The 21,628-nt window shown below is 39.0% G+C and overlaps 2 protein-coding genes across 3 annotated transcripts; both read right to left on the bottom strand.

Annotated features, from left to right (window-relative positions):
* Positions 1 to 1,948: 1,948 nt before the first annotated feature.
* Positions 1,949 to 10,939, bottom strand: LOC124187847 (zinc finger MYM-type protein 1-like). Its single transcript, XM_046580036.1, has 3 exons — positions 10,872 to 10,939; positions 2,622 to 4,352; positions 1,949 to 2,573 (listed from the first exon to the last, which is right to left on the bottom strand). Exons 1-3 carry the CDS (start codon positions 10,937 to 10,939, stop codon positions 1,949 to 1,951), a joined length of 2,424 nt encoding a protein of 807 aa, XP_046435992.1.
* An 8,005-nt stretch (positions 10,940 to 18,944) lies between these two features.
* LOC124177565 lies at positions 18,945 to 20,658 on the bottom strand. 2 transcript variants are annotated; one of them, XM_046560069.1, is made up of 3 exons: positions 20,444 to 20,658; positions 20,005 to 20,184; positions 18,945 to 19,201 (listed from the first exon to the last, which is right to left on the bottom strand). In XM_046560069.1, the coding sequence occupies exons 1-3, from the start codon at positions 20,601 to 20,603 to the stop codon at positions 19,143 to 19,145; spliced, it is 399 nt and encodes a 132-aa protein (XP_046416025.1). In that variant the 5' UTR covers positions 20,604 to 20,658; the 3' UTR covers positions 18,945 to 19,142. The 2 variants fall into 2 exon arrangements, with proteins under 2 accessions (XP_046416025.1, XP_046416034.1); XM_046560078.1 differs by having other exon boundaries at positions 20,011 to 20,184.
* Positions 20,659 to 21,628: the final 970 nt, after the last annotated feature.

The following is a 21,628-nucleotide window of genomic DNA, read 5'->3' as shown; positions in this document are numbered from 1 at the left end:
ACAGTGCCAAAAGAAGTGAATCGTCGGAAACAAAGGTTTGATTTCGCATGTCGCACAGAATAGAAGAAAATAGCACGAAATTAATGAAATGTTAGCTGCTAAAATTCCATCCTGTTCTTCGGAAAATCCACTAAGCATATTTTCACAGTTACAAGGAGCAAGCGAAGCTCTCGATAGATCTATGGTAGGTATAACGAAGTGTCTAGTAGTCTGGACAGTCGGAATAATAATTTTTTGTAAATCGTCCAGACAGCCGTACGAATAGGTAAACATGGATTCGTCCGGACAGTTAGATGAATAATCTTTCGTTATTCGTCCAGACAACCGTACGAATAATCTATAATTCGAAAAGAAATCGTTCGCTCATTTCTACGGGATTACGATGTAACGTAAAAGCAGCAAGGGTGCGCTTTACAAACATATTTCAAATCATGGGACAAAAAGAGAGGCTCATCGTATGAAACGGATAGATCAGTAGGCGGAGTTATTACTTTTTTATTTGGTCGGACAGCCATATGAATAGTTTAAAATCTATTTGTCTGGACAATTGGAAACACAACTGCAAATTTGAATAGTTGTGTTCAGTCTTTTATTTCTGGAATAAATTCCACAAATTACCTAAATTTTAGGACCCTGAACTAGATTTCTTTCGTCCCTGAATTTCTCGTCAGTGTTAACATTTCATCTTACGTAGGATACAAGAACAGAAGTTCGCTCTGCGTCCGCGAACCCAATATAAACGACCGAGTTAGGTAACGTTAGAAAACATAAGTTTTTACCGACTGCGTTGAACCACCGTGGCCGTCATCTTTATAGTTGACGGCAGAGTTGACTTATGGGGCCCTTGCGGTCTAGAATTTTCAAAAAATCGATTTTTTTTCAATATTTTGAAAGTATAATATCTTAAGAATATACTGTGAAAATTTGGTAATGATATTCACAGTATTTCAAGTTTTACAGCCCATTGAAGGTCGGCGCCAAAGTAAGTAGAAGGGTCGGTCCGTTCAGTGAATAGTTCTATTGTTCGTAGAAAAGCAGCTGCTACCTGAGTTGTCTACCTGAGTTGTAGTGAAAATATTTTAGTTTTGAGAGTTAAATCGGTTAGTATAACTCGGTCTACAGACGGAATAACATCGAGTAAAATTATTATTGTTAAAAAAATATATTTAAAAAAATGGATCGTAAGCAAGGTAGCGGTACTAGTAGAAGACCAAGCTTCAAAGCAAAAAAAGATCGTTCAAAGGTAATAAATATACAAGCGAAAATGCAACAGAATATACTAGTACCTCTGCAAATAAACTAAAAAATAGTGATGAATTAGAATTAAATGTCGAACCTAGTATGAGTTATTGTATTATTCAATTCCCAGCGGTTTTTTTTACGTTGCAACAGTTATTAAAATGTGAAAAATGTAATGGTGACGTAAGTTGTAGTGAAAATGGGCAACATCGATTAGAATTTAAGCTTTTAGTGAAGTGTAAGTGTAAAGAAACTTTACTTCCATCTTCTCCTTTTATTGATAAGGCGGTTGAAATCAACCGCTGACTTGTGTTTGCAATGATAATGGTTGCAGTTGGAGGACAAGTGATCGCACGCGCTCTTCGATAAGCGCGGAATCATACTTAAAATTTATTTAATTCGCCGGTTCTGAGAAAACGTACACACTTGTGATAATTGTAGAATTGAGCAGGTTTCAGGAGCGAAAAAGCACTTGCTGGATAATTATAGCTTTATTAAAAGTTTTTTGAAAAAAGTGGGAACGTGGATCACACGGAACGCGAAGAACGTTTTGCCAATTATTGTCGATAACGCTAAGCGGCTGATCGATACTCTTGGGAGCTCCTTCTCGTACTTACTTCGCAGACAGTGCTGGCGCTAGCCCACGGCTGGTCCCGGGCGAGCCTTGAAAATCGGGCCCCTTATCAGAAATTTTTGGACCACTGAAGTCTTAAAGTGGGACTTTGCGAGATTTTTTGTTCGCAAAAGATGCTTTAATATCGCTGAAATTCAACTCGTTGTAAATTCCATGCTCAATTGACATCGCAGCTAAACCATTCAGTCGATCTTGGCACATAGTGGATCGCAGGTAAGTTTTGATGAGCTTTAGCTTTAAGAAGGTCCTTTCACCCGACGCGGAGGTTACTGGTAATGTTAAGAAAATTCTTAAGGTCACAGTGAAATTTGGATATATCTCATCCAGACCTTTATCAATAATGTGCGATATCATAACGAGTGCACTCAAGTCGGTCATTCCAGCGGCTACGAAGTAAGCTTTTAAAGATTCCAGTTCTTCGGCAAGCTCCCGACCATCAATGTCACTGTTCTCGTCTTCACCAGTCAGATAATTTTTTAAAGCCTTGGACTTAGTCAAAATTTGGGTTCTGTCCAATCTCATAAAGTTATCCGAGTTTCGGATGATACTAAATGGTTCACAAACGTTTTGGGTCATTTCGAAACGTTCGCGTAGGCTTGATATCGCTATATCGCATAATTTGTTCAAAAATTCAATTTCTAACCTTTTCATCGGATCGCTAGGTCGTTCGTCGTGCTGAGACTCATAATCAAAGAATAGTCTTGTTCATGGGGTACGTGATTCGGGTAAAGTTTGTGAAATATCTAACTTCTCAGCCATTTTTTTAGCGGTGGCTATGCAAGTTTCGAAACCGGATTCTCGAAAGGTTTGTAATTGAAGAAGAGCACCATCAATCATGTTCATCGCAGTATGCAAATCAACTTTCGGACATTGTAAAGCTTTACTGATTTTGTTGATCACTTGCAGTACATCATACCATACTACCAATCTAATCAGAAAAGACGATGACTCAATTTCGAAACATAGGCCTCTTAGTTCCGATCTCAGCTTTGCATCTTTACCTTGCGACATTCGACAAAGTTCCTGCAACGCATCTCTGATTTCTGCTATTTGGAACCTCACAGCTTTTACAGCATTCATTTTCCCTTCCCAGCGAGTTTCAGGCAATGATTTCACACTGATATTAACGTGCTCCTTCAATATTTGCCACCTCTGGGTTGAAGCAGCGAAGACTGCGAATAGCCTTTGAAGAACACCAAAGAATAGTTCAGCTGTGACGGACGAATGTCCGGCATCTGAAACTACTAGGTTGAGGTTGTGACAACTGCAGGAAACGAAAAACGCTCTTTTATTATCCTTCAAAATTCTGGCCTGAACACCACTATTTTTACCTTTCATATTACTGCCATTGTCATACCCTTGACCCCGACAGTTATTCAATTCAAGATTGTTTGATTTCAAGATATCTAACAACGTTTCATACAATCCCTTACCAGTTGTATCGTCTACAACAACGAAGCCAATGAAATGCTCGCAAATTTCCACGGTGTTTTTAGATACAGTGACAAATCGAACAACGGCAGTCATTTGTTCTTCATGACTAATATCGGAGGTGCAGTCTAAAATTATGGAGTAATATTTCGCGGCTACCACTCGCCTGCTAATTTCTTTGAAAATTGCATTACCCAGTATGTCAATGAATTCGTTCTGAGTTTCCTTTCCCAAATAGTGAACGCGCTGGAGGTCTCCACTTTGAACTCGACGTACATGTTCGCTTAAAATAGGATCGAATTTCGCCATCAGTTCAACTTGGCTCAAGAAATTACCGTTATTCGGCTCGTATAATCGATCGACAGTACCTCGAAATGCCATATTCCGCTTAGCTAAATGCTTAATTATTTCAACGAGTCTTTCAAGTACTTGTTTCCAATAGGTTTCCTCTCTTTGGATTAAATTTTGATTCTCATCATCGATAGTTTTTCTACAATTTAAACGGACTTTGAGTTCTTTCCAGTCTGTCATGCATTCAATGTGCATTTTGGATTTTTCATGCGAGCTCAAACTGTCTTGCAAGTGCCGCCAGGATCTAAATCCGGTCGATTGCAATTGGGTTGGAATGTTGCGGAGGCCAAACAATTTGCAGTAAAAACAATAAACGGAATCCTTAGTCTCTGAATAAATTAACCAGGATCTCTCCATTTTTTCGCCATTCTTCAGGGTTCGATAACAATTTTCTATGGTGAAGCGCCGGCGATCTGTATCAAAAGGAAAAATTGTATTCCGATCTATTTTTGTAGGCCCTAGCTTTACCAATGCTACGCGTGAACTGTCGCTGATGTTATTCGGCCACTTAGCAGGATCTTGCCAATCAATATTTGATACTGTAGAATCTTTTTCTATAACTTTTTCTGCCAAGTTGTTTCTATCTGTAGCTATCGTCATATCTCCGGTATTCACTGACTGAGCGTCCAAATTTCCATCAGAATCTACGGCGTCCTTGGAAGGTGGACAAGCGGGGTCTAAATCATCCGTGGTTTGGCTACATTCACCACCCTCATTATCAGACCTCAACCGCTTAACATAGCCTTGAAAAAAACAGCACTTTTTTTGTCCGCTTCACATCGAGCTTTTTTTAATTTCCGCTTTTGGGACCCTGATAAGTCTTTGGGCTTGTTCATAATGACTATTGACTATGACTTGTGCAATCCAACAATTACAAAAATAAATTCAGAAAAATTCAATCAAATCGTAATTTATGCAATGTAAGTCAAGTTGAACGCGGTTAATTAATGTTAAGTAATATGAATATCCGTAGAAATGCCTATATTAAAGATTGTGCCCTAAACGTGATCGGCCGCTGCCTGACCGGAACGTCGGCAGCTTCTGAATAAATGTCTCGTCGATATCCGAGAGTTTGCAAATTACTAGTAATTTCAAAAGAGCATCGAGAATAAAAAATAAGAAACAACAATAGGTAGCGAGAAAATTTTCAAGAAATGTTCACGTTGTTGAAAGAGTTCCTATGGAATATGCGAATACAGCGGTTCAGCTAGACAGAGCGTAGCAGTGAATCCACAGTCCATACAAGTTACAAGCAGCGTGGTCTGATAGTAGTCTCTGGGCACGCCGCGCCGCACGACGTAGCTTGACGTTTGAGCTATAAACTGGCGCATGCGCTGCAGCCGAACAAATTGTGGTGGGGGCCGTCGGTCCAGCCAACACCCCGCGCGGTCCGTGCTCGCCGGTAACCTAGTACAGCAGCGTGAGCCGTACAATGTTTCTACAAGGGCCCAATCGTTCAACCTCATTTTGTAATTTTTTTTCATATTTTTTTTCTTACACCTATCATCTCGATGTTCACACACAGGATAATGTATTATCGCAGTTAACCTTATTCCGAAAAAAATTCTTATTTTCTTCAGTCTTTGGGCCCCCTCGGGAACAGGGCCCCGGGCGGTTGCCCGGTTAGCCCATACCTAGCGCCGGCGCTGTTCGCAGAGAAGGCAAAACTTAACTCTTCTAACGATTAGAATTTTGAAATTTCGGGGATAGATAGTGAAGTGAGCGGGGAAAGCACATACAGACGCGACTTACTTTATTATACAAAAGATACAGTCACAGCACGCGGCGCTTGTTGTTTGCTCTTGGTTAACGCGACCAACTTCGTGATAATAAGAACGCTACAAATTTAGCACTGTGTACAAATATCACGTGTGATAAAAAATAAAATTATAGTTTTAGTATCAAAATCTGAACAACAAGGCATAAATAACTTTTGCGGATTCATGGATCTAGGACGGGGTCTTCGTAATAGTACTCATTACAGTATTATAAATAATATAAAAATTGCAGCAGAGGCTGTTACAAAGATTGTATTTAAAAAGGTGGTAGAAGAAGAAATGCAGCTCAACGAAGAACGAGGAAATCCGGCAAATGAACTGTGGATATCTGGTGACGGGTCATGGGCGAAACGTGGTTCTTCTTCTCTTCTTTTGAAAAATTTTTTTTTAATTTCCAATTTTGTAAAATTTATAAATAATAAAACATACCTAGAAAATTTAAATAACATTGTTCATTTCATCATTAAAAAAAAAATTTTTTTTAAGCAGTAAAATTCTCACCCGCTAGACCGCAAGGTCGCCTTATGGTCAACGTAGGAACTTCCTCGGCCAGGAGCGTACATATAGACAAAATCATTTATGGTGCCTTCAGGGTCCCAAATTTCTACTAAAATTATTTCACATCTAATCAACGCATGTAACAGCATGATCAATTCAAATGAATAAGTCAGTAACAAACTTGTTGATCATTCATAGTGTTCGCTATTTGTTGTTAGCTATTCAACCGAGCCGCGTGGAAGGAGTAGATCGCTGTGGTTTCAAAGATGAGTTATTTGATTTATCGTTGTATATACACCTTATTTATTTACAGTCTTTAATACATATATACAAGGCATTTAATTCATTGGTTGCCACGCGAGGAAAGGAGTAGTCCTAGTCCTGTTGCACCGCGGTGGAGGCTGCAGCAATGAAGTGCAGCGATGAATTGGTGCGGTCCTTGGTGGCGGCGTATATCGGCTTTCCGGAGAGGTAGGCGGTGTTGGAGGGCGGCGATTCTCCGGTTCGGTCGCTCATTGTGGAGACTCCCACTCGCTGTCAGACGGTGTCGTCTGAGTGGCCGTTGACACGTAGGTGGGTTGAGACTCTGCAAAGGGAGAGACCGCTGCCGGGATGCTGCGGTAGTAACTTGGAGACGTTACTCTCGCTCTTCTGACGTCCCACAGTGAAAGCAGGATCGCTGGTGACCTAGTCAGAGGCCTTGATGGGAGGTCCACACGGTGAAGCACTCACGGAGCTGGTGGGTTGTGTGAACTTGTCCCTCTGGTTGGGCTGGCTGTTGCCAGTTGAACACAGTCCGTCTAGTCCAGTAGAATTAGGAAAAAGGGTGGTTGTGATTGGTGGGAAGCCAATTTTTTGTGGAATGGGTTCCTTTTACATATAGAAACATATTCTGAAGTTGCGCCATCTCAAGCTTTTCCGCACAATTATTTAGAGACGTTTATATATTCCAATTTCGGGATTTTCTCCTTTTTTAGACCATTTTTCCTCTATTACTCGTAAAATATCGACCCTACGAGAAAAATGTATAGAAGCAAACTTGTTCAAAATCAAATTTTACACACAGATACGTTGTTTAAAAAAATAAAAAAAAATTTTTTCATCGCCAAATTAACGATTTTCGATGATTTCTTTATCGAAAAAAGTACTTTTTTCACACGTATTTTGCAAACAATTGAAATCGAACAATCTTTCTCTGGAGGGTCAGAAAGAGTACATCAAACCTTCATGAAAAAGCATGCGCAGCCCGATCGCTGTGCGCTCGATAGTTTTTTCCGAATATCATTGTTAATTAAGCCCGATTCGAGAGTTGCGTTATCGTAATTGTTAACGTGAGCCAAAATGAGGCCTTCTGAGTTGCTGCCGATTTTTTTACAGATACCTGGGACCTCCCCCTAACATGTCCAACAAGTTTTACCATCCTATTGCAATTATTATGAACTAGGGAATTTTCCGAAAAATGACTCAAATTTGACCCTTAGCAACAAATGCTAATAAGTTCGTCAATTATTGTCGGAATCGAATTCGGGAAAGTGGAACAGTTAGAGCAAAAGAAGACGCAACTTTTGAAACAAGACTCATGGTAATCGGACAGTTTGTTTGTTAACTAGAACACTTCAAAGTCGAAGTGACTTTGTTAATTAACAAATTACGATTTCGACATTTTACGAACGCTATTGTCTTCTTTAATATCAGTACTTGATATGCCAAACAATGTTTTTCAAGCTTCTAACTGATTTCATATCGAAAATCAAGTGAACAACTTAGCTTGTTGAGGCAAAAAGTGCGCGGCAGACCGTCGGGCGCCGTGGTGGGGGGAGAGACTCGCCGCAGCCGGCAGGCGCAAAAATCGAATTCACTGTTTCAATAACGTGCGCGCGTTTTTTTTCGACAATATCTCGGGTTCTAATTGACGTATTTTGATGATTTTTTTTTTTAAATCGATATGCCGAGTCGTGAGTAACACGAATATCGAATCACATTCAACAAATTCTTTTATTTAAACACTCAAAATCGGACGGAAGTATAAATCTCGATTTTTTTCGTTGCTAATCATTAGTTTATTCATGAAAATTTAGATTTCCATGCTGAGTATTCGTTCACTTTATTATTCATCATTATGATAAAATGAACAAAATACTCCCAAATTTAAAAAATTTAATAATATTATTGTTGAGTTTGTAATATGTTGCAAAAATCTGTATTATAATAAGTGAATTATTATTAATTAATCAAATACAATATTATTCATTATTTCGTAATAATGAACGTAAATCTAAATTTTCATGAATAAACTAATGATTAGCAACGAAAAAAATCGAGATTTATACTTCCGTCCGATTTTGAGTGTTTAAATAAAAGAATTTGTTGAATGTGATTCGATATTCGTGTTACTCACGACTCGGCATATCGATTTAAAAAAAAAATCATCAAAATACGTCAATTAGAACCCGAGATATTGTCGAAAAAAAACGCGCGCACGTTATTGAAACAGTGAATTCGATTTTTGCGCCTGCCGGCTGCGGCGAGTCTCTCCCCCCACCACGGCGCCCGACGGTCTGCCGCGCACTTTTCGCCTCAACAAGCTAAGTTGTTCACTTGATTTTCGATATGAAATCAGTTAGAAGCTTGAAAAACATTGTTTGGCATATCAAGTACTGATATTAAAGAAGACAATAGCGTTCGTAAAATGTCGAAATCGTAATTTGTTAATTAACAAAGTCACTTCGACTTTGAAGTGTTCTAGTTAACAAACAAACTGTCCGATTACCATGAGTCTTGTTTCAAAAGTTGCGTCTTCTTTTGCTCTAACTGTTCCACTTTCCCGAATTCGATTCCGACAATAATTGACGAACTTATTAGCATTTGTTGCTAAGGGTCAAATTTGAGTCATTTTTCGGAAAATTCCCTAGTTCATAATAATTGCAATAGGATGGTAAAACTTGTTGGACATGTTAGGGGGAGGTCCCAGGTATCTGTAAAAAAATCGGCAGCAACTCAGAAGGCCTCATTTTGGCTCACGTTAACAATTACGATAACGCAACTCTCGAATCGGGCTTAATTAACAATGATATTCGGAAAAAACTATCGAGCGCACAGCGATCGGGCTGCGCATGCTTTTTCATGAAGGTTTGATGTACTCTTTCTGACCCTCCAGAGAAAGATTGTTCGATTTCAATTGTTTGCAAAATACGTGTGAAAAAAGTACTTTTTTCGATAAAGAAATCATCGAAAATCGTTAATTTGGCGATGAAAAAATTTTTTTTTATTTTTTTAAACAACGTATCTGTGTGTAAAATTTGATTTTGAACAAGTTTGCTTCTATACATTTTTCTCGTAGGGTCGATATTTTACGAGTAATAGAGGAAAAATGGTCTAAAAAAGGAGAAAATCCCGAAATTGGAATATATAAACGTCTCTAAATAATTGTGCGGAAAAGCTTGAGATGGCGCAACTTCAGAATATGTTTCTATATGTAAAAGGAACCCATTCCACAAAAAATTGGCTTCCCACCAATCACAACCACCCTTTTTCCTAATTCTACTGGACTAGTCATGCAGTTGTCAAGCCTGCGTGCTGCGCTGTGATCGTATCGTAGCGTGGCGTGGTGAAGCGTAGCGTAGCGTAGCAATGTAGTTCGTTCGTTTGGTCAGTTTCGACGAGACCGAAGTGTCCTGCCGATTGGTGAGATCGGTGGTCTCTTATCGCAGCCTCGGTTGGTCTTCAGCGGCGGGAAACCACGTTGGTTGATTGCGCGACGCGCTCGGCTGCGTGGGTGGCGTGAGCGGCGCGTGTGACGCAATACTTTCTTCTGTGTCGCGCGACTAGAAAGCGTGAAACGCTTGTTGCGGTGCGTGAGTTGTAAGGCGCGCGACCGACTAGTTGACTTCACAAGGTTGTTGTGAACACATAGTAATATTTGCTTACAAAGAGATATGTCATTATTCGACATAATAAGGTAGTAATGATCTTTGAAAAGAATAGGATTACCAAATAGATCTATCAATATTTTGAAATACAACAGAAGTACACATTTATATGATAATAAGAATAATTAATTGTAAATTTTTTGATTCCACTTACTGTTAGTTACAAAAATTTGCAAAAAATGTTTTCAAAGACAGTTCAACAAAAATATCATATATCATTAGAATAGTCCTTCGAAAGTTTATCTGAGAAAGATCTCTAGATCGGCTCCAAAAAAAAAAAATTAGAAAAATTCTTCGAATATTGGAGATAAACATGAACACTCGGCGGCGATGATGGATCGTCAACTTCAAGTAATGAATAATGAGTACAAATTGGGAATCATGACTGCTAGATTTGTAATTAAATTATAAATGATTCGTCTTTTTTTTATCTTCAATGTTCAAAGAATTTTTCTACCAAAGTTTTGATTGTTTCAGGAGTGTCAACGTACAAAGCTATGATATTTTTCTCATTTCCCCATACAATGAAAATACTGTTCAAATAGCTGATGTAATAGTTCATTTTTCACAGATTTTTCATCGTCAGTGATTATTAGCGATTCCTGCCCAAATTCGAAACTCAAAATGAATTTATACTTTTTAACTGATTTTAACTGATTTTTTATAATTTTTTTTAAACCGATCTAGAAGGTGCTGAGCTGGTTTAAATACAAAAATGAACCTTTTAATGATCAGTCGAATAATTATAGTAAACAATGCTACATGCGTCGCTTCGTGTACTGTCAAGCTGATAACCCTTTTAAAATCAAGCGTGTACCCAACGCATCAATCAACCATCAGCGTCAGAGGTCCTGTAAAATAAGAAACGATTATTTCGAAAATTGCTTTTCAATATCTCGTATGAGTTGTAACTTGAGAAAATGAGATTCAGAAAATCATGTGCAAGTTATTCAGTATGTTCCGCTATGTATACCTATCATTCAGAATGATTACGAAGATCTGTACACTCACTGCATATCATTTTCGTCGCATTTCCATATGTGCAGAGTATCACCTTCAGGGTTGTAGTCTTCCCACATCACACCATTTTTGAGCTATTGCCGCACACATTCTGGACTCTCTCAAAGCTGTCTTGCAGTATTCGCTTCATACAATTTTGTAAATTTTCAACTCAGTGCTTTCTTGGAGCCCTTGCTGGATTCATTTTGTGCCTTTCGAATTTCCAGGCTTTGTTCGAACCAGCAAGCGAATAAGCTGCAGGTCTGAATCATGTTCAGTATATAAATACCTGGCACAGCAGTCTTTTGAAGATCAAGATACCTTATCTAGAACATTAAAAACAAATCTTCATTACGCTTCCGAGGAAGCACGGCTGTTATGCGCTATAGTTTAATATTACGTAGTGCATAACATTTTTCAGTCAAAACATATAGTGTATGCAAATAAACTGTAATCTAAGCTTTTTTAATTCTGTTGCGTTACTTCAATTCATATCATAATTGGGATGATTAAAAAAATTGCTTTAGTTAAAATTCGGTAGTTGGATTCTTTTCCATCGCAGCACTCAACTTTGAGTACGACTCTGGTGTGTTGAATTGTACAACAGTCCCAGCGCATTAAGCGTTGTAAAAATATCCACTTCGGCAATGAATATGCTTTTCTCCTTCGAACTTTCTGATGATAAAATTGTAGCTTTAGACAGTGTTACTGGTGACATTGTATAGCAAACTCTCGGCATGTCAACTTAAATATAACAAGATAGCTAGATTTGCCAGAGTTCAAATTTAATTCTATATTTCAAAGTTTGAAACACTTTGCTGGAAACTCAACTTGTGAGTTTGGAGACATTGACGGGCTTGGAAAGCCTTGTCCTAATTTTAACCTGCACTAAGAAGAGGTCCGAGTCGACGTTGGCACCTCGATACGCCATGACGTCCAGAACTTCGGAAGCATGATGGACGTCTATCAGAACGTGGTCGATCTGGTTGCAGGTCACTATGTCGGCGAATGTCCATGTACCTTTGCGGATTATTTTGTGGTCAAACATGGTTCTACATACAACCATATTTCTAACCGCTGCGAAATTTACCAGGCGGCTCCAATTTTTATTTGTTTGGTCATGAAAACTGTATCTTTCTACTATCAGCCTGTACACGCTCTCCTTCCTCAATTGTATGTTTAGATCCCCGAGATCGATCTTTATGTCATTAGAAGACCTCAACCGATTTTTATACTACATTGCTAAGTGGTACAAGCACACGCGGAGTAAAGAAAATGGTGTCCGTAACGGATTCGTATAAGCTTTCTCAGAAGGTGTTATTTATGCAACATCAAATTGTCGTATGAAAACAGCAAAACAGAAGAGGAATATTGATCTCTGCAATTGATTCAGCAAAGTATTGATTTTCACAACGCCTTCGCCGGTATCGGCCCAATAAGCAAAAATTGTTCAAATACAGTTAAGTAATCGGCTACTGACGCTACCTAGTAGACTGATGAACAGATTATATTTGTAACTAGATGTCTAGTCTCTGCTGTTGGGAGTTTTCTTGAGTCTCTATGTGTGCAATGACTGTTGTAAGATGTCTGTAACATGCGTTGTTCCTAATAAAGTAATTTTGTAATCATCAGAAGACTGCGAACTCATCCTTCTGCGCACCTGTCCATTTTCCAACGAAAATAACAGGAGTAACGTCTTTAAAAAAATGGAACACTTGACTTGTCAACTGTACGGCTTGAAAAGGTTACACTCATTGTCAGTCAACAAAGTACAATTCCAAATATTTTCGAGAACGTACGAATGCAGATATCAATGATCCGTTTAAAATTGGAATAAAAACGTCGATGCAAAAAGTTTGCCACCGTGCAAAGCTGAATTAACAGAAAAAATTTAAGGGCGTGCTACATTACAAATATTTGGTGCAAGGCACATCTTAAGGGGGCTCCTAAGTTTCGAAAAATAACGTTCATCGAGTTTTGGTTTTATTATTATATATATATATATATATATATATATATATATATATATATATATATATATATATATATATATATATATATATATATATATATATATATATATATATATATGTATGTCGGGGTGAAGCCTCGGAAAGGCGGAGAGGATGTAGGATTTCCATTTCGTGGATTGCTCATTGTAAAAAGCGCGATGATCCCAACACGTCCGGTCAATTCGCTTGCTTTTCCGTGACTTTGGATTTCATCCAAGCATTGTTATAAACAAACCATTTGTTTGTTCTATATTCAAAGCATGTTGAATAACGCTTAACGCTTGATACGGTGGACTCATTCAAAGTTCAAGTTTCGAATTCACTTGATGATGCATCCTCTTTATTCTTCTCCGACATATATATTGTAACGGACAGCTGATTGAGGTCACCATCGACATCAGCAATGCCCACACATACAAAAAAATCACAACAACAACAGACGGTGACCGACGCCTCGTTGACAACACTGACTCGAAGATCCTCGGGAAAGGTCATGGATAAGGAGGAGACGACGAAGATGTAGCGGTTCAGGAAATCGAGACGAGTATAAATAGGAGAACCGCGGAGAACATCGTCAGCAGTTGACCGCCATAGCGCCGTACTGTCATCATTGAGTCTAGATTTTTGAAAAAAAGGGCAGTTGTCCGGCAAAGCGCCAAACTGTCTCACCCAGGTTTTGATAGCGAAGTGTTTCTCGTCTGGAAGGCACTATCGAAGTTAGCTTCAGTAAATTGTGATGCGGAACTTCAAGCGAAGCACTTAGATCCGACTTAGAGATATATGAGTTAAGTAGAATCCACGATAGCACGGGATGTCCAGAGCGATAGGAATTATTTCATGAGAGCTTAGAATAGAAACTTTGAGCCGTAAAGTAACCAGAAGCAAAACCTAGAAATTCTTGCAATATTATTTTATTTTATATTCATTTTCACGGCTAGTTTATAGAATTTAGATTGTTTGAGAGCATAGCGCAGCACTGTAATGGTTTATTTCAATTAAAACTTACTTCGGTTGATTATCAGCTATTTGTACAACGAGTCTGTTTCTCTGTCCCACCCGGTTTGTTTATTCGATATTTCACCTTGTGTAAAAAAATCCGACCGGCGGCCAAGGCTGTCCCTGGTCTGCAGGATCGGCGTTGTGTTTGGGTCATCAACCCAAGATTAGAAGTAGGAAGGTGACTCTGTTTACTCCGAGTTCGCAGTCAGAAGGTAGCACCGGGAAACCCCTGTCCCCAAACAGGTGACATACACCCTTAGAGCATATACAGTATGGAGGCAGCCTGGTGGCAGAAACAGTTTCCCCGAGCCGGTGAAAGAGAGGGATATAGTAAGACGAGTATTCCTCTCTTTCTACGGCAAGAGCCTACCTATCGTAATTGAGTGCCCCAAACATTGCGGCAATATTGTAATCCGAATGACATGTGTTATACATGCCGTGACGTGGATTTTTCCCGCACCTCGACCACTCGGAGAAAATGACCGAGAACTTCCCGCGTGCACAATAATTTGGCGTCCACGATGTACCTTGGATCTAAAAACAATATCGCGAAGTTTTGTTGGGCGCCTGGCGTGATCAACACGCCTCGAAATCGTTAATGCGCTATACCTTGGGAATATGCTCGGTAGCTCGGTACCGCGGAGAGGTGAGGGGTGATTTTTTGGTAGAGAGAGAGAGCGCGAGATACGCAACACCAACACGTTATTTTACCAAACTATTATAGAATCAAAATAATATATTTCCAGCCAACGATAATACAAAAGAAAAATAATAATTCAAACGTCGCTCTTTGCGACTCAAAATACAAAACAAGAGAAATAATAATTCACAAGTCGCTCTTCGCAATTTGTTCGTAAATGTTGATGGGTCGATCCGAGAAGGATAATGAAGGACATCGTGCACTTTATATTGATAATAACAACTTTAATAAGAAAATAATGGTAACAAAAATATCGCGCGTGCTGAACTCGATGCCATGTTTTCTTTTCTATTGGTCGTCGGTCTTTGCTTCGCCGCGAGAGGCGCTCACAGTGATAAACGATGCCCGCGAAGTTCGGTGCTCGAACACGATTCGAAGTCCCAAACACTGAGTGTTCGGTCCTGCATGCCCGAATGTTTTATTTTATAGTTTTATTGTAGGTCAAATAATTTCCTGACTTTTTGAACTTTCCCAAACTATAAGGGGAGGCAATACCAGACCAGGTTTGACCTACGGGTTTTCACGTGCTGTAAAGAACGCACATCAATTGTCCAAGAAATAACCATGCCTGGAAAGGTAGCAGAGACAAGGTCACAATACAGCCAATGAATTTGGGACCACAAAAATGTTCGTACCTTAGGATAAGTGTCCCGGGGGCGTATTATTTTCTTATCGTGAATAGTACACATTTAAACAAACAAATAATTTATTCGGAAATGCAATCTACACGTATCGGTTACAGTTAAAGTGCCTAATATTATTTGACTGGACTCTAACTGATTATTCTATAGCAGACTGAAGTACGTCTGAGGGAATTAATGAATGTACAGCAGACTGAAGTATGTCTGAGGGAACTACGATAGAGAACCGGAAGAATGTAGTGCCTCCGTGATGGTTCTCGAGTAACTGATTTTTGTTTAAAGATGAAAATTATGCCTTAGGCGGTAAAGACTGAACCCGTAAGGGTGGGAGGCAATGCCAGGTACCTCCATGCGTGGTCCGGTATAGGTTGGAACAACCCTTGGAAAAACCCAGAGACGCCTACGTCACATTCGCGAGACCCTAGACGTAGGACCCTTAGCGGGCAGCTCATGGCAACGCGTATCGTGACCACCTGGATGCGGTAAACGGGGAAAGTTCGTGATCCCAAATTCATTGGCTGTATTCTGATCTTGTCTCTGCTACCTTTCCAAGCATGGTTATTTCTTGGACAATTGATGTGCGTTCTTTACAGCAGGTGAAAACCTGTGGGTAAAACTTGGTCTGGGATTGCCTCCCCTTATAGTTTGGGAAAGTTCAAAAAATCAGGAAATTATTTGGCTTACAATAAAACTATAAAATAGAACATTCGGGCATGCAGGACCGAACATTTCGCGCGCCTTGAAAGCTCTAGCTTTCAACAAATCAATTTGGCCTTATAATTATTTCTTAAAGAAGTTATTGTAACCCTTACACATCACTTCACTTTATCACTGTTGATGCTCTAACACTTGTCGAGGTTGACCATAGGCTTATATTAACCTGATTATTCATTGTCTTTCTCAAGTGGAAGCACACAGACCTTTGTCAGAGCTCGCTTGACGATGCCATTGCGCGTTTTGACACTGACAACTCTAACGTGTCCATCTGTCCCTGTGTGGATTTCTGCTATTTTGCCCATGCGCCATTGCATAGGATGAACGTTGACGTCCTTAAGAATTACCAAGGCCCCGAGCAATTTCGGACACATGGAAGACTGCATCCATTTCGATCGGTGCTGTAATTGGCACAGATACTCACGACTCCAACGTGATCAGAAATGTTGTTTCAACTGTGCCAGGTGTTGATACCGAGTTAAACGATTTGACGGTAGGTTTTGGAGGTCTGGTTCAGGGATCGCGGTCAGTGGTTCGCCTATTAGAAAGTGTCCTGGTGTGAGTGGCATTAGGTCACTCAGGTCATTCGGCATGGGCGATAGTGGTCGCGAATTTAAACAAGATTCGATTGAGGTAAAAATCGTGTACAACTCCTCATATGTTAGTAATGAAGTTCCGACTACCTTTCGTAAGTGCGTTTTTGCGGATTTGACGCCTGCTTCCCATAGCCCACCAAAGTAAGATGAGTAGGAGGGAATAAAATGCCATGTGACCGATTGTTCAATTAGGGAATTTTTTATGACCGATTCATGCGCTTCGGCTTGTAACAATTTACCGAGTTCCTTCAATTCATTATTGGCGCCTACAAAATTAGTATCGTTATCGGAATACATATGCGAGGACCGTCCGCGGCGCGCAATAAAACGTTTGAATGCGTTTAGAAATCCCGTAGCTGAGAGGTCAACGGCTACTTCTAAATGAATGGCCTTTGTAGATAGGCAAATGAATAAGCACAGGTAGGCTTTTTCCGATTTATTCCGCGAAAATTTTATATTGAATGGGCCTGCGTAGTCAACTCCGCATTTTAGGAATGGACGTGCTGGAGTGACCCTTGCTGCGGGTGGGTTACCCATTAACGGTCGCGTAGCCATCGGGTGATTCCTAAAACATGCTATGCAATGGCGCAAGACGCTCCGTATTGTATAACGACCTGACAGCGGTCAGTAACGACATCGTAATGATGCGAGCAGCGCTTGTGGTCCAGCATGTAGTAGTCGATAGTGCTCGTTGCGTATTATGAGGCGCGTGAGGCGATGTTTCGCTGGTAAAATTATCGCATGTTTTTGAGCATAAGGCAACTCGGAATTTTCCAACCTGCCTCCTACTCGGATGATTTCCTCTTTGTCTAAAAATGGATGCAACGGCAATAATTTGCTCTTAGAATCGACACTGCGATTCTGCTTGAGGTCTTTGACTTCGGTGGAAAATTCTTGTCCCTGCATGAGTGCGATTAAACAATTAAGAGCTAGAGCAAACTCCTTGATGTCCAAGGGTCCAGCTTTGCGATTTCTCTGACTCAATGAATTATATTTGAAACGCAAGCAATATACTGTGACTCGAATTAGTCTATTCAATGATGAGAACCGTTCAAAGATTTAAAAATCACGTCTCACGTTGAGAAATATCACACTCGTAGGCTTGCGCTCTGGGACGTCTGCAGTGTGGCACGATTTCTCCGGTGGCCAGTGTTCTGACCCAAGAGAGAAACAGGTAGGTCCCTGCCACCATATTGCCGTCGTCTCCAAGAGTTGAGGGTCGATGCCCCGGGAAATGACATCCGCAGGGTTGTCCTCTGATCGCACGTGTCTCCAGAGGGTACGGTCGGTGATCTCCTAAATTTCTGCCACGCGGTTTGCGACAAACGATTTCCACTGGCAAGCTTCGCCTCTAATCCAGGCGAGAGCGATTGTTGAGTCACTCCAGTAACCCACATTATGAATGGCTATCGTCAGAGCTCGAATTGCCCTTCTGCTTCGACAAGTAGTAATCATGTTATGGATTCTGCGTTGAAAAGGCAAAACAACCAAATGAACACGCTTATATTGTACAGGATAATCCATCATAACCGTTGGACGGTCGCAATGTCACATGCAGATTGACATGCCGCGAGGATATCTTCATGGAGTGGTGAACTATGTTCAAATTACATTACTTCGCAAAGGATGTTAGAAACTCTCATCAACCGGGAGAAGGAACTGTTTCGCACAACCCGCAGCTTCATAGTTACCTCGAATCTCGGATACTATTTCCTTGTATTTAATATTTCAGAGGGTATAAAAATAATCCCCAACGTCGATGTCAACAATTGTTATATCCATAGTAAAATGAATAAAGTGTTCCAATATTATATATAATTATTTTTTGAAACCCTTTTCATTAGTAAAATAGCTTCGAACATAAAATTATTTCATTATTATCAGTAGAGTTGTGTGTAACAAGCGATGTACAATTTCAGAATGATTTTGATACCTATGTCGAAGAATAGTCATGCAAGGTCGTAGCGATGCTTCATAAAACGAGACCACAACGATTCGTATCCGTTTTGTTTCAATCGTATTTTTCGACCATATTTCCAAATATCTACAAATGGTGAATAGTGATATTTATGAAATCATTTTGAAAATACTTCGTGCTGTGTAAAACTAATATTGCGCGATATGTTTTAATGTAAATGGGACATTCTTTTACAACCGAACACCTTTGTGACCGACACATTTTTGAATTAGCTGAAATTTTTTTTACGGGTTCTATACCGAAAAAATAGAGATACGTATTAGAGGATTTTTTATTTGGCCTATTTCGTAAAATAGAAGGGATCGAAAATTTGATAATTTGGTGTTTTTTGGCTTGGAAGACTCACTTTCAAAAATTCATAACGCCGGTTCTATTTGAGCCGGAAAGTTCGTTTTCTTCATCTCAAAGCTAATAAAATGAATTTTATTACAACAATTCTTTTATTAACGATTATTCCGAAATTTATACTGTTATAAACAATTAAAATCTTTCAATCGATTTTTACCAATTGCCCCAACCTCGTAGCGAGTTCTTAGCACAACCATCGTATTCTACGTCAAATTTTTTATCCATAACGTATTTTTAATTGATGGAGAAATTATTATTATTTGAGGAAAACAATTAATTTATCTAGCGCGGCACGTCACATCGGCGCGCGGGTTCCATTGCACGCGTCATCATCTTGCCTCGTATCGTTTTCCACTGTAATATAAATGATTACTCTATATTCTTAATTGAATAATATTATTTATTAGCATATAAGACTTTATAAAAAATTTAAGAAAAAAATAATAAAATAAAAAATATTGTGGCAAATAGAAAATTAATTTACCAAGATTTTAATACATTATTATTAGTTAATAAACACCTTGTGCTTCAAACAAACGAGCAATTTTTTGGAAAACTTCATTGTTCTGTATTTCGTTCAGGTTGAACACGTCAAATATATTTGAAAATTGTTCGTCTTTGAATAATTCGGAAAATTCGTCATTACTTTCCATTAAATCGGAGAATATCAGTCGGGAGAGAGCAAGTTGAAACAACGTATGAGCTCTTACTGCTCGTGCATAAGCCTTTCCTGATAGAATGTGCTTCAAAGTATTTTCTGCATAAACGGTTCCAAGACCTTCTTCAAGGCCACTACCTCCCATAACGAAGCCGATACACCCCAAGAATGATATTAGTGTGTGGAACCCCCCTAATCTAATGACGACCAACAATTGGTCTGCCAATGACGAAGCCGCAACTATGTCACGAGACTTGGCATATAGGGTTTGATCAAACGTAAGAATACAAGTTCTCAATCCCAAAGCGTCTGCTTCGCTAATGGAATGCTTTATCGCAGTGTATAGTGTAGACTGGGCCAAAAAAAACGAAGAATTTTTTTTTTAATGGTACTGTAAAAACATTGTTCATGACGACAAATAAAAATTATCCTGAAAGTTTGAGCGCTTAATATTAATATTAATAGAAATTCAACTTTGTAAATAGGTAGAAATGCGCACATTCACCTGAATCATCGCTCTCAAGTCTTGGCACTTCCATGATTTTTTCTAAGCTCTCTTTCTTTATTTTTTCAGTTATTTGAGATGCCTTTTCTTGTCCTGTGTTGTCAGAATCTGTTGTATAAGCAAATTCATCGTTTTGCAAAATGCCTAGTCTTTCAATAGATTTCTCATATGTGTCTAGATTAAAGAAATTAAAGGAGAATTAAAATTCAGCTACAACAAATGCAGTAGAACTTTAATTATCCGAGCTATTGTGGACCGAGAATCTCGATCAAGAGATTTGAATAGTCTCTTTATGTTACATCACACGACTCAATTTGTGCCTATAAAAACTTAGATAATGCAGACTATTACCCGCCATAGTTCGGATAATACAAGTTCTTCAAAATGTAATGCAAGCTTGAATAAGAGTGTCAGTAAATTTGTATTTATGTACCTGCATGACCAACAAGTTCTACGACATATTCTGGCCAATTCGGCAAAGCAGGGCTTTGTGATTTTATCAATGATTCTAATAATTTATTAGCTGTTTTGTTTCCGTATGGTGGTGGTGCAAATTTCGCCAACATGTGTCCATTTTCATGGTCGGATCGCATCCAGCTACATGGTACGCAGTCGATTGTGAAAGTACCGTCTTTTTTGGTCTCTTTGAATTTTATGAGCTGAAATTTTTTCAGTTCAATGTTCATCTCCGACATCTGAATACACAACAAACAATTAATTATGAATGATGTATCGCTACTTTTTTTTTCAGGCCATGTCATACACGTGTAGTTAAGGCATCAGCATCTTTCCCAAACTAAACCGGATTTACCTTCCTTTTCAATTAATTACACGTCTTAAAATGTATAAAAATACAACTGCTAAATTATGAAGTACTAAAATATACTCACTTTACCGAAAATCGAAGGTTTTCCTCGAGGAACACGTTATGTTGTTATGTCGTTCTGCGTCAACGCCGGCAGTGGCGAATTTGGCGGGCTTTCTCCCGTACCTAATCCAAAATCGCAGACTCGCCGCTTATACATACGTACACTATCTATACTCGTGTATGTTAGGTCCATAAGGGTGTGTGACGTTCAGGCTGTTTTCAAATAGCAGTAATATGGTATGAAGAATGATTCATGATCCGAAATAATTTTCTTTTATGGAGCGATATAAGTTTCAAGATAAAGTTCCTTTTTTCGCTGTTTCGTCTTTTTTTTTCAATAAGTGCCCATATCAAAACCGAAAATTGTACATTTTTTTCTATTGCAATGATTTTTTATTTTCTTGACAGTGCTATTTGAACCAAAGAAAATCTTACCGTGAGATTGGAAATTAAATGGGGAATTTAGGAATTATACAACATTACATGTGAAAAATCCGCAGTTTCGAAATGCTCCTTGCATTATAGGTAATGATACTTACAGGATATGGGACAGGGATAGGAATGGATATAGTACAGAAACGATATAATTCACAGAATTCATATTTGAGGGTAGTATTGAAAGTATATTAAGATTAAAGACATCCGTGTGTTGACTTCAGGATTGGATCCCTTGATCCCTAAAGATAGTTAAAAACTGATTTTCTGTTCAAAAATTTTCAATGTAAATTGATAGAAAATTAATTTCTATTT

The sequence above is a fragment of the Neodiprion fabricii genome, chromosome 1 (genome assembly GCF_021155785.1).
Source record: "Neodiprion fabricii isolate iyNeoFabr1 chromosome 1, iyNeoFabr1.1, whole genome shotgun sequence".
NCBI lineage: Eukaryota > Metazoa > Arthropoda > Insecta > Hymenoptera > Diprionidae > Neodiprion > Neodiprion fabricii.
Note: the sequence above shows the minus strand (reverse complement) of the source record. Positions and strands in the feature narration are given on the sequence as shown.

Bases quoted from the DNA above. Each gene is read 5' to 3' on its own strand.
- LOC124177565 (XM_046560069.1), bottom strand. From the start codon at position 20,603: ATGCGATCCGACCATGAAAATGGACACATGTTGGCGAAATTTGCACCA. The intron at 20,185-20,443 runs GTACATAAATAC...TCTTTAATCTAG, and splicing joins AGAACTTGTTGGTCATGCAG to ACACATATGAGAAATCTATT. The intron at 19,202-20,004 runs GTGCGCATTTCT...TTTATATTACAG, and splicing joins GAGCGATGATTCAGGTGAAT to TGGAAAACGATACGAGGCAA.
- LOC124187847 (XM_046580036.1), bottom strand. From the start codon at position 10,939: ATGTGGGAAGACTACAACCCTGAAGGTGATACTCTGCACATATGGAAA. The intron at 4,353-10,871 runs GTGAGTGTACAG...TGGTGAATGTAG, and splicing joins TGCGACGAAAATGATATGCA to CCAAACCACGGATGATTTAG. The intron at 2,574-2,621 runs GTTAGATATTTC...CCCATGAACAAG, and splicing joins GCTAAAAAAATGGCTGAGAA to ACTATTCTTTGATTATGAGT.